Below are 13,115 nucleotides of genomic sequence, written 5' to 3' on the forward strand. Positions count from 1 at the left end.
AAGACGTGACGTTACACTGTCATGTCACCTTAGGCTCCTGGTGGCTGTAAGTCTCTCTCTCTCCTTGTTTTGTGACCTTGACAGTGTGGAGGACAGGTAAGCTAGTTAGGAGGAGGCACCTCAGTAGGGATTCATCTGGTATTTTTCTCATTTAGACTGGGGTTATGAATTAGGAGAGGAAGATCCCACAGTTAATGTGCCATTTTCAGTATATCATATCAAGAGTACATACTAGCATCAACACAACTTTTCATGTTGACCCTGATCACCTGGCTCCGGTCATGTTTGTCAGGTGTCTCACTGTATAGTTTCTCTTCTTCTATTCTGGACCCTGTGGAAGAAAGTCACTATGCACAGCCCATATGCAGAAGTGAGGAATTGTGTTCCACGAAAAATTCCTCTCTTCATTCCACTTGTTTATTCAGTCATTTATATCATTTATTTTGTTGCTCAAATTGTTCCACCTTTGGCCAATAGGTGCTACTACTCATGCCTTCTTTGCTTCCCTTGGTTTCGAATGTTCCCTTGGTTTTCAGGATTTGGCTGAGATGTTACCTACTCCAAGGAAAAAAATTCCTGCAAACCACCCCTACTCCCAGCCCTTTCCCTCCTATCACTCTAGGTTATGTTTTTTCCTATGTACATCTAAAATTTACATCGATTATGGTATTTATACACTGTATACTTATCCATCTTTCTCTCTGGACGATAAGCTTTTTGAGGATAGGGGTCATCTTGTTTTATATGTCTAGTATGTATGTAGTACATAGTGTCTCACTTGCACAAAGCAGAAGCTTAACAAATATTTCTAGAATGATCATTATGGTTTCTCTTTAGTCCAAAAGTCCAGGAGTGCCTAAGATACTAACCAGAAGCCACACAGAAGTTGGTAACTAACTGCTCTGGGAGGAACTACAAGGTGCTACTATTGTGTTAGTCGGTCATGTAACATGACAGGCTCAGGATTTAAGTAATTTCATGTCTTAATTCAAGTAAGACTGATATTTCCTGACTATTAATCTCAGTCACATTTGCATAATTACATTAAGAGCAATGACCAATTACCTTTATGTCTAGAACCAAAGAATAGGTAGCTTCTAGAATTGCTTACCTTAGAGAAGTGGCGTCCCCATAATAGCACATACACATTTTGGTTATGAGGGTCCCAAGTGACTTACTGCTAGTTGAGGATTACATAACCACTGGAGAAATAAATTTGCTAAATTGTATTCTTGTCAGAACTTATTATGAGAAAATGACTTTAAAATTAAACAAGACTAGCCCTAGCTGGTTTGGCTTGGTGGTTGGAGCGTTGGCCTGAGGACTGAAGGGTCCCAAGTTTGATTCTGGCCAAGGGCACGTACCTTGGTTGCAGGCTCAATCCCTGGCCCTGGTTGGGGCGTGTGTGGGAGGCAACCAATCTATCTATGGTTCTCTCTCCCTTTCCCCCTTCTACTCTCTCTGAAAAGCAACGGAAAAAAATATCCTCGGGTAAGGATTAAGAAAAAATTTAAAAATTTATCAAGACTCTTTCAAGATAAAGGAATTAAGACCGGTAAACTAAGCTGAAACAGTTTTTAGGTTGGACCATGCTACCATCCTAGTCCAAGTCACCATTAACTCTTGACTGATCACTTTCCTAATTGTACTCTTGCGGCATCTATCCATTCACAAGAAATGAGATCATGTCGTTCCACTTAACCCTTCCTTTGAACTGCTTTTATAACAAAATTCAAATGCTCAACCAGCCCTAGAAGGCTCCATGTACCTAGTGGGTTCCTCTACCTCTTCAAACTCATCCCACACTTGTTTCTTCCTTGCCTATTAATGGCAGCCATGCTCATCTTTCTGAAGCTGTGGCTCAGTCCCATACATTTTTTGATGTCCAGTAACGCCATCTTCTTACAAGAACTTTACAGAGTTCTTCAATCTTTGTTTCTTATGCATGTGTTGTGTGCCTGAGAACAAAGGCAACTTTGTCTAAGAAACCCTCTACCAATCTGCTTAAACAGAGATTAGACTGAAAAATGAAAACACAAATTCTTCTTGAGTTAAAAGGTTTGTGGGTTTTTTGGTGTTAAAAATGTACATTATCTTTAAGCATAAAACTGTTATGTTATTTTTTCCAAGAAATAGTAATATTAGTTTGATGTTGACATCCTACAAAGACTATCACAAATTTAAAAATAGTTTCTCACTATTTACAAGGAGTTAAAACATTTTAAATAAAGTACTGCCTTCTTAAAATAATTCATTTAAAAACTGAGTCCCTCTGATAACTAAAGGTACCTTATTGCATCCATCCAAACACATGAAAATTAACACGACCTTACAATGTTGACACTTAAAGTAAAATATTTTTAAAAATCAGACCACATAAAATACCATAATAATCTGCTTCTATATAAACACATTCAAAGAGATATCAACTCTCTGCTTCTTGTTTTGATGATTTTCTGGACCTATCTGCCTAAGTAAAGTTCAATTTTTTTGACACTTTAATATTCCCTCTACACCTCTGCAAGAGGCTGTTCATTAATCTTGGAAACAAAGGTCAACTAACATTGTTCTGGCTGATGACAGGTATAACTTTTTAACGACAGTGACCTTTCCTCTCAGAACTCAGTCCAAAAGTATATCAGGTTCTCACCTCCCAGTAGTTAGTTAAGATATAACTGTGAGGCTGAAACTAAAAAAATTTCACCTAAGTTTAAAGTAAACTCATTGGATGGTAAAAACTGATCTGGCCCTGGCTGGGCGGCTCTCTTGGTTGGAACATTGTCTTGTACACCAAATGGTTGTGGGCTCTCTCTCTCTGGTGAGGGCGCATGTGGGAGGGCAACCGATTGATGTCCCCCCCCCCAAATAAATAAATAAATAAATAAATAAATAAATAAATAAATAAATAAATAAATAAATAAATAAAATTCAATGAAAACATATCCTTGGGTGAGGATTAAAAAAAAACCTGACCTGAATTGATGTAAGACTATTTTTAGCCCTGATTAATCCCGTCAGGTGAACGCTCATACATTTTGCTGCAGAATATTAACGTGTTTGGGAGTAACGTATTTATTTTCCAGACCCTGTTGGAGGGTGTTACAAAACATGTATTGTTCATAGAGTATTCACACCGAGCTTCTCCAAGAGTCTATTTTCATAAAATATGTGGAGTTAATTCTGTTTATATCTTTTTCTAAAAAGCGTTCAGACTTTTAAAGTAGCTCAAACAGAAGGCTTCACGTTGCTTTTGCTTGACTCGCTACTCTACTAACTTCTTTAATTTTACAAATGGGAAACTATTTAGAAAATTAACTAGACAGTCTAAGAGATTATGTGGCTTGGACATTTGGGTAACAGGGCTTCAAATTCTTTTCTTCTTTGCCAGGGGCTGACAAACCACGGTCTACGGGCAAACCCAACCCTCCATCCGTTACACAGCCACACTCGCTTGTTTACATGCTGTCTGTGGCTGCTTTCCTGCTAAAAGGCAGAGTTGCGACACAAACCTTATGACCTGCAAAGCCGAAACTTTTACTATTTGGCTCTTTACAGAAAGTTTGCTGACCCCTGCACTGAGTCTACGTTCCGCCCAGGATGGTACTAATAGCTACGACTATGTGATAGCTATGATTTTATAAAATAAGTTGGTTTGCCTGCATTTAGGGCTTAGTATATGTATGACACTTTAAAGGCAGAGCTCCCTTTCACAGATTGACATTCCCTTTCTGTTTGAATGTGGTCTCAATGAGTCAAAATTTTCAACCCTTGGTCAGAACCAGAGGGGCTGAGGAGTATAGTACTTGCTGATGATAGAAATCTGGTCAGAGAATGAAGAAAGGAATTCATAAGGTAAAGCTATTAATCTTCCCACCTACTGTAAACATTAAATTCACTGAAAGGAACCAATGTACTTTTATATTTACATTGATGTGCATAATTCCAAAGAGGCAGGGAAATACGGGCCTTAAAAATTACTCACTTGCACATTACTCTATGGCTCATGTGTGCTACTTCTTGAGATTACCAACTTTTGCCACAACTGACAAAAACTTTCGCAGCTCAACTGTGGCTCAATAAACTTTTATTATTTTTGTTATTTATTTTTATTCAAAAGAATTTGTTTCCCTATCACAAAAATCAGATGCCCACACCACCAAGAGCAGCAAGTCCACAGAGCTACACCGATGGTGGAGAGTTCACTGGGTATCCCCACGTCCCAACAGGCACAAGGCAGGAGAAAGTAGGAGAAAACATACTCAGAACAGATCCAAAACCCACAACGACGCTGGGGACAGACTAAAGTGACAGTCTCTGTCTTCTCTCATTGTCAGCTGCAGATGTACTTCAGCAGGACCAAGTACAACTGAACTTGAGTAAACCCTTCATACCAACTCCAGCACCTAATTAAGGAGGAAAAGGATCAGTTTAATAAAAAGTTTTAAAATATAGAAAGAGTGTAATAAATCTTTACTACATTGTAAATGGAGAACTAAATCAGGAAAACTGTTCCTACTGCTAAAATGCGCAAGAATTTGAAGGAATCAGACATTAATCCTTTCTTACTTTCAATTCAACAGTTAGATGAATGCTTTGAGATTAGTTATCTCCATCATCAACTAGAAAGAAAGTGGCTGATGCGAAGCATGGATACTACATTTTTGGAATAGATACAGGGTAGGGCAAAAGTAGGTTTACAGTTGTGTCCACTTTTGAATAAATAAAAATACAAGAATAAATTTGAGTATGTGAAACAGAGAAGCATGGATACTACATTTTTGGAATAGATACAGGGTGGGGCAAAAGTAGGTTTACAGTTGTGTCCACTTTTGAATAAAAAAAAAATACAAGAATAAATTTGAGTATGTGAAACAGAAAGTTTATTCTTGTGTTATTTATTAATTAAGTATTGTATTCAGAAGTGGATACAACTATAAACCTATTTTTGCCACACCCTGTATGTTGGTATCTTTCCACATTCTTAAGAAAATTTTAAGTATCTCTGTTCAGGATTTTAATCTATTCATTTCTTCCATTAATAAACAGTTTATAGTAATCAAGGTATACAGGACCTAATATCTTGCCTTTGCCTACTGCTTCACATATTTTCTAGTTAATCATATGGTGTCAAAATATTTTGTTAGTTATTAAGGTAGAATCTTATCATACAAGAAAGGTGTGATATTGCTAAAATTAAAAATAACAAGAAGCAATGATCAGTTATAAAAAGAGTAGAAGAAATGGCCAAGAAAGAACATAGAACATGAGGAAAATTACAAGTTACTGTGAAAAAGAAATGTAAGATGGAGACTGCAATTCTAGGTGGAAAGAATTGAAGGAACAACTATGCCCCGTTCTGTTACTGCTAAGGCTTGACTTAGACCTCTGCTTCCATACTAGTTTTTGTCTTTATTGTTAGTAAGCAGGCTACTTAACATAGGAGGTCAATGCTGTTGAACAAAATCTTAGGTTTGCCACTAAGGCTTCATGCACACATGTGGTACGCTCAGCTTCTGTGCCTACCCTAGCAATCCCAACTGCCTCAAAGGCCACACTCGCAGAGGGATAGGTGCGGCTTTTTCAGTAAACGGCTTATCATGAGAATAAGATAAGGGGAGACTGAGAGACTACAAAGAGCCACTTAAAACAGATTCCAAGACCTTCTATCATCTTGCTGGAGGCTTCTAGAACATGACACTGATCAGTCAAAAGCCTGGCTTTCATTTAAGCTGTCCGTGGCTCTCTAAAGAGGCTTCCCAAGTAGAGAAACTAACTGCATGGAAAGGAGTACACCAATCGATTAGTCTGACTGGCAAACGGCGCAGCTCTGCTTTGAGTTTGCTCCCTTCACCTGTAAGACAGGGTGTTAGGCTTGGATTTGCTCCCTTGGTTGCTAGGTCATTCCCCACTCAGGATGAGTGTAAGGAAGCCATGGCAAGATTCATGCTAAGTGGCAGGGGAAAGAGATACATATTTAAGAAAATAAACAACTTCCTGATATCTTTATATTAGCAGAGAATATGTAGAAAGAATTGGTATTCACAGAATGTGCCGATCAAACCCCTGCACTAAAAACCTCCTCCAAAATAGTATTTTGTTTTAAAAGTTCACGGCTTAGCTCAGGATTTGTCCAATGTATAGTGCCCAAGTGCTAAATACCCAATGGTATAATTAGGTATAGTTTTTACTTCTGTAAGTTCCTAACTACAAAGAAAAGTAGGTGGCAAACTATGTATGGATTTGACACTGAGACTGTGTGCCCACAGACATTTAAGTTTTGGATTACACTAACGGCAAGATCACATTATTGATCAATTTTCAAAGGACTACTAAAATACCTTTTCTTCCCTCGGCAACTGAGGAAAAACCTACTTGTCAGGGAAGAGGGCATGAAGCATACAAGTAAGAGATTTTTGTAATCTGGCGACTGTCTAAGCATTCCAGCTCTAATATGGCCCTTGTCCACAGGTGCCCTGAGGGGCAGTTGCACTGGCATAACAGAAGCTGAACAGCACCTGGCTGGCAGCAGATGCTAACAGCCTTGCCCTTGTTTCCTTCTCACCACTGATCAATCCACTCAGCATTCATATACCCCAACAAGTACTTTCACCTCCACAGCTGCAAGCGACTTATTCTTTCCCCTTCAATCAAAACCATGTCCAAGCAGAGACCCATGATTTGGAAATACCTCTAAGATTAGCACAACTCTGTATTTCCATGTCATGGGTACAGTCCGGTAATCTAAAAATGGAACTGAGTTGAAAATGGAGATGTATAAAATAAATAGCTTACCTTAATTGTGCCCTGACTGTTAGCAGCAATCAGCACATTGGACTCCTGGAAAAGAACAAGAACTTTTAAAGTACAGAGAAGGCCTTTCTGGAGGGCAGTCCCAGAGAGGAAGTTCCTCTTCATCTTTCTCTCTCCCCTTCATCCTATGACACCAACGAATCTAAAGTGGGAAACCAGCTAACATGTTTTTAATTACAAATTTTAAACACAAAATCCCATACTTTGAGGATTAAGTTTTTTGTTTTTTTTTTTAAATATATCTTTATTGATTTCAGAGAGAGGAAAGGAGAGGGAGAGAGAGATAGAAACATCAATGATGAGAGAGTCATTGATCGAGCCCACACATTGGGCATGTGCCCTGACCGGGAATTGAACCCCGATCGCCTGGATCCTAGGTCAACGCTCAACCGCTGAGCCACGCCCGGCCGGGCGAGGATTAAGTTTTAATAAAAATAATAAAGTTAGAAGCAGAGTAGGAAACGTTCAAATGTAGAGAAAAGTAAAGGAGAAATAGATTACAATTAGAAGGAAAGTCAAGAGAAACAAAGGCTAGAATAAAACACCAATAAAAGTAACTTGAAAAACATAAAGTCCACACTCCTTTCCATAGAAAACTCCCCCTTTATTCATTTTCTCCCATTAAATACCAGTAATTGATGTAAATGCGGTCAATATCTCTGGCATAAATTTCTGGGGACAGCTGTTTGGTATAAGAAAACAAGTGTGAATCTTCATCTGGGGGAAGGAAGGTTATCTCTCTTTGTAATTATTCTATCCCTCAGTACATACATTTTTTATAACTTTGTTGATTACCTGAAATAAAATGTATGTGGTAACGTATTTTTATATTCTAAAAGCTTTAGGAAAAAACATTTCTCTGGCAAGTAGGAAGAGTGGGAAAAAAATGGACAAGACTTAGTTTACCAGAGGAATCTCATTAAGTAGGAAGACCAGGATGTGTCCCCAGTTGGAAATGAGGAGTCTGGAGCTCTGGAGCTTGAATGTGTATAAAAGTCCTTTTGCTTTTCCGAGTAAGCAGCTAAAAGGAGGTAGACAGGCTCAAACTGCCACAGGGGCCACATGGCTAACAGAACGACCAAGTTTAAACAGCAGCCATGAGAAACAGATAAAGGGTCAAGCCTCAGTGAAGAATAGGGTCTGCCTGACTATCCTACAGGTTTCATGACAAAGTGATGCAGGCAAGAAAGAAAACTCTTGATTTGTATACTGGGAAAGTTCCTTCAGCTAATCTGAGTTAAACTTGCTTTCTTTGCTATAAGGAATTTGTGCTCTAAAAACACCAAACAACTTCCATTTCTGGCCATGGCAGAGTAAGTGGAACAAATCTGCTCTCTTACCAGCTAGAAAATTAAACAAAATATATAAGACAACATTGGACAACAGCAGTGCAGGACTGTGATTCTTAGAAGGGAAACAAATGAGGTGAGTCCTATAACTGCCCTGGCTTTCTGCTTGGAGGCAATTTCTGGACCACATAGCAAACAAGGGGAATCCATATAGAGCATAGAGGAATCTAAGTAGAGCACAGGAGATAGAGACATGAGCTCAGGGTATCTGTAGGGCAGCTGGAATTTGTGTAGCAAAGTAGCACACATTGTCCTATCTACTCCCTACACCCAACTTAAATTTTTTTCTATTAAGACCTAATCTTTTTTTTTAGGCATCCAAAGGAACTTGTGTTCACAATTAGGGAATACATATTATAAGCTGCTCGTAGGGGTGGATGTTACAAATATTTAACAACAGGCATAGGCACCAGTCATAAAAACTAGTACAGGTATATCATTACATATCTGTCCCTGATTGTCCATGATATTAGCATATCCTTGGCCACAGAAGTAGTTACAGTTCCATCCAATATTTAAGTATAACAGTAAAGACATAGTAAATATCCATCATATGTAAATATCCATCAGAGTAAATATCCATCTAATGGAATTTAAAATTTATATAATGAGGATCAAAGTCTGAGGTTCCATAAAGCCTCAAACAGCAAAGAACAATGTGAAACCGATGTATTGGTACAGTGTAAAAAACACCTGCCTTTATATTCAAATAAGTCGACTTTAATTAAAATCATCAGCTTTGATTTGTTATATATGAGGATCACTTGATTTCAATATTCATAGGTCTAGTTTGAGTAGAAGCCTGCGGTCACCTACACCTACATTTACTGGATTTTGTGCAGAAATTTTTAGGGGCATATATGATACTGCAGGAAAGGGTGAGGACACACATGCAGTTACATGGAAGAATACGGCAGCGAGCAGCCTCAGAAAGAATGTGGTAGCAAAGGGTTTAAGAACACGGACATCTCTTGGCCTTGGGTAAGACATCCTAGAAAGTGATAAAGAGCAGCGACAACATCTCTCAAGTACATTGGATACATATGTTCAGTCATAAGGCATTCTATTCCCTTGTGTTCATGATTTTTAGCTGGAGGTCATTTTAGTGAAGGGTCTTGAATCTAGATTTGAATTTATCATGCAAAGAAACAGAGTAAAAATAACACAAGTAGAAAATCTTAAAATGGTTCATTAAAATGAAGACTAGAGTAGACTAAGGACTTCTAAAGAGCCCAGAAATATAAGGCTAGTTATCCAACAACTGTCTGATGCAAAAACTGCTCAGAGTAAAAAATATGGGGTTTTCAGAACCACAAACAGGACTCTCACACCATCAGTTATAAATAAATTCACAGCTGTAGCTTGCTTATTAGCACACCCTGGTGCTACATGTCACACCTCAGTGTATTAGAAATGCCACTGCCGCTCCCTCCCCATCCCTACCCCATCTCACACCTACAGCAGAACACACTCCATGAAAAACTAAGATTTCAAATTTAGTACTAGAAGTTAATACTTAATAGCCAGCATTTTTCCCTGTAAATGGTCATTTCTGAATTTATTTCAGTAAAAAAATTACATAAATTGTATTTTGGAAAAAGCCCACTTTCTTAATGACAAGTCAATCCTTAATGAGAAAACCTTCATGAAAGCCACCTCTGATTAGCTCTAAAATACTGATTGACCTTTACTGATAACCCTGGGTTAGTTAAACTAATGTGGTCCCTCAGAAAAGTATTTCTATATTCATTCCACTTCCTGTCTGTAGCTTCCTGAAACAGACAAACAATACCTATTTTAAAAAACCATACGGTTCCTCAAAAACCAGTTAAGATGGATGCAGAAGTAACCTCACTTGGTAGTCCATTAATAATCCAATATACTGTGGAGGGAGGAAGAAGAGGGTAAAGGGGGAATAATGGAAGGAGACTTTACTTTGGGTGGTGAACACATGATACAATATAATGTATACAGATGCTGTATTATAGAATGGTACACCTAGAAGCTGTACTATTTTATTAACCAAATGTCACCCTAAGAAGTTCAATAAAATTTTTTAAAAAATCCAGTACACTTAATCAGCAGAGATATTAAGCAAATGGCAAGGAAAGCAGCACATAGAATGCAGGTTTCAAAGGCTGTATGGAGGGGAACGATCAGACTTAGCCAGCTGTGCTAAGCCAGACAGAGACCTCCATGTTTATGTAGGATCACTGCAATTTGTAGACAAAGGCATTTTTCATTTGTCCACATGGTTGGTACCTGCAGGTTCCATTTTTGCTGTGCTTCATTACTAAGAAACATTTTGCTATCCAGTTTTCTCTATACCAACTTCCTGACTGCATCAGATTTTCATTTAAACACACTTGAATGCATTCAAACAAGTTATGGAAAATAAACAGGATTGGAGAACCATTAAAAAGACACACAACATACCAACTCAGTGATCTTTACTCAGAGAGAACATGTACAAGGAAAGGAAGACTGAGATATACACAAAAATATCCCATACATTCACTACCTTTCCTTCATTCCCAATGCTTTCCCAAGTCTTCTCCTTCTCACCAAGAAGACTTGAACAACTTAATTTTCCCTGCCACACAGCACTCAAATATTATCTCCAGAAACCTACAGTTTCCTTCACATGCTAAAACCTCTAGGCCTTTGAGTGCTCACCTGAATAAAGCTGGAGAACCACAGGCTTGCAATGACACATCTGACGGGAAAAACTCCGTATTGAGGGGGGCCTCTGAGCATGGAACTATGAGTATCTACTGGCGCTATGTGCAAAGTTCCTCCAGAATATTTTGGGGCAAAGCTGTTTCAAAGCTTCTGTACTATTTTAGCTATACCATGTAACACAACAGAAACAGCAATGGATGTAAGACAGGGAGACCTAGGTTCTTAAACCTCTTAAAAGAGACTCAATTTCTTCAACTATAAAACAGATAATCTTTGGTACTTCATAGAATTTTTATAAAAACTCAAAACACAGTCTAGTACCTAACCAAAAAGGAACAAGAATATTATAGGCCCTCAAAAAATACATGGCAGTTATTCTTATTAAAACGCCCAAATGTCTTTTCAATAAAGGACAGCTGTCCTTGTCCTATGACTACTAGTGTATCTTTCTAGTCACCATATTTATAATCTTATAAAATTGATTAAAACCATAAAGTAGGTTCTCCAGGTTAAGTAGACTTAAATTTTATTATAATTCTAACTCTTAGAAACTAAGTAGCTGCTGGTTTTGAATTTTTTTTTGCTCTCAAAGCAGAAGCCAGGAATATAACTGGGGCCACACTAATGAAGCACAATTAGAGAAGAATATACCTGAATGGCCGCTGGCGGAGTGCATTCTATAGGTGTATCAGCAGCTGTGAGAAGCCAGAAATGAAGGAGATGAGATGGTTAAGAAAGGGATAGAAAAGTAGGGTTTGGGTTAAAAAAAAAAAAAAGGATGAGAGGATTTAGATAAGGGGGAGGGAGAGAATAAGGCAATACAGATAGACTGGGAACAACACAAACACAAGTTCAGAGGTAAGAACACACAGAATGGGACAATAAAACTTTCTTAATAGATGTTTTGTGCTAGAAAATAGAAATAAGGTTGGACAAGTAGCATTATTTCAGATTCTTAAGTCTTGAACACCACTAGTAGTTTAGATATAATGCCTAAGATCAAACATATGAGGAAAGAGAAATAAAGGAGAGAAGACATTAAAAATCACATCTATGATTACTCTATATTTATTTTAAAGGCTGACTTCTAATTAATTACTTAAATTTGAAATCTGAGCTACCTCTGAATCGGTTCTTCTGGGTATTTTTTCCTATAATTGAAATAGAATTTTCTTAAGGATCTTATTTAACTGGGAAGGTAAAATACAATTTTTAAATCAAAGGCACCTGAAGTGAAATAGGTAAAACAATCAAGTTGAGAAAATACATTTATGAAATTATATTCTAATTTTCAATGATGGCCAAATATCCAAGTTGGAGTTCCATGCAAATACTGAGTTTGAAAGTAGGTTTTCTGAATGGCCTAGGGTCAATTTAAAGGTAATAAGCAATGTTTGACTCTGTGAATTCCTGTGTAATGACTACAGACATTTGGCAGCAGTGTACGAAGGTAATCTAAGAGGGAGATAAAGGTGCTGGAAGTAATCTATGCAAGGAGGGGAGCGACAGGAATGAGGAGATGAAAAGCACAAATAAATGAAAAATACAGGATATTTCAAACAAAGTACTATTGCTGTTTGATGAATAATTAGAAGATAAAAAAGAGATGCAACAAGAATGATTTAGGAGTTTGGGGATTACATGACTTAGAAGAATGACAAAGCCAAAAGGAAACAAGGATGTTAATCTGTCAGAGGCTGAAAGGAAAAAAATCAAAGGAATAGCATTTCAGAATAAATTCCCAAAGACCTCACTGCCTGATTTAAATTGCCCTCACTTCTTTTTTTTGGCCAGTTAGGGTCTTTGAAAATTTAATTAAGTAAAATCTAACTTGCTAATGCAACACATTTTTTTATAAAGCAAATATAAAAATAAAAAAGGCTCAGAACCTGATTATGTTATAGCACTCAAGTATATATGAATCCCATGGGCAGTGTTTTAAAAATGGAAGTTCTGGAGCTTCTGTGTTGGTGAACATACTGGTGACGGAAATGGAAAGACAGCTTACCCACAGGAGGCATGGAAGCCCCATGCCACACCACCCTCACCAATACCTTTCCCTATGCATCTTTCCCATTTGGCTGTTCCTGAGCTATAGCCTTTATAATAAACTGGTAAGCATTTGATCAAATTTGGCTGGTTGAACACCAACAGGTGCTGCCTTCTGGGAGACAGATCTTTGACTCCAGCTTTAAGATTCTGATTTAGGACAAGCACTACAAGAATGTTCTAGCCTTTCTTTGTGCCAGTGAGGAGATCAAAGAGAACCCCTGC

At 37.9% G+C, this 13,115-nt stretch overlaps 1 protein-coding gene and 1 non-coding gene across 4 annotated transcripts in view; both read right to left on the minus strand.

Moving 5' to 3' along the window:
- Positions 1–4,067: 4,067 nt before the first annotated feature.
- The window catches only part of COP1 (COP1 E3 ubiquitin ligase), a 93,440-nt gene continuing 84,392 nt past the window's right edge, over positions 4,068–13,115 (minus strand). For all 3 annotated transcript variants that reach the window (XM_016221443.2, XM_087828287.1, XM_016221442.2), the window contains 2 exons: positions 6,793–6,837; positions 4,068–4,403 (listed from right to left, as the gene is read on the minus strand). In XM_016221443.2, the coding sequence (XP_016076929.2) occupies positions 4,386–4,403; positions 6,793–6,837 (63 nt within the window). In that variant the 3' untranslated portion in view covers positions 4,068–4,385. The remainder of the gene's footprint in view (positions 4,404–6,792; positions 6,838–13,115) is intronic.
- LOC148090910 (small Cajal body-specific RNA 3) lies at positions 10,297–10,435 on the minus strand. The gene has a single exon (XR_015716145.1).

Source organism: Miniopterus natalensis, chromosome 19 (assembly GCF_054644295.1).
Source record: "Miniopterus natalensis isolate mMinNat1 chromosome 19, mMinNat1.hap1, whole genome shotgun sequence".
Taxonomy (NCBI): Eukaryota; Metazoa; Chordata; class Mammalia; order Chiroptera; family Miniopteridae; genus Miniopterus; species Miniopterus natalensis.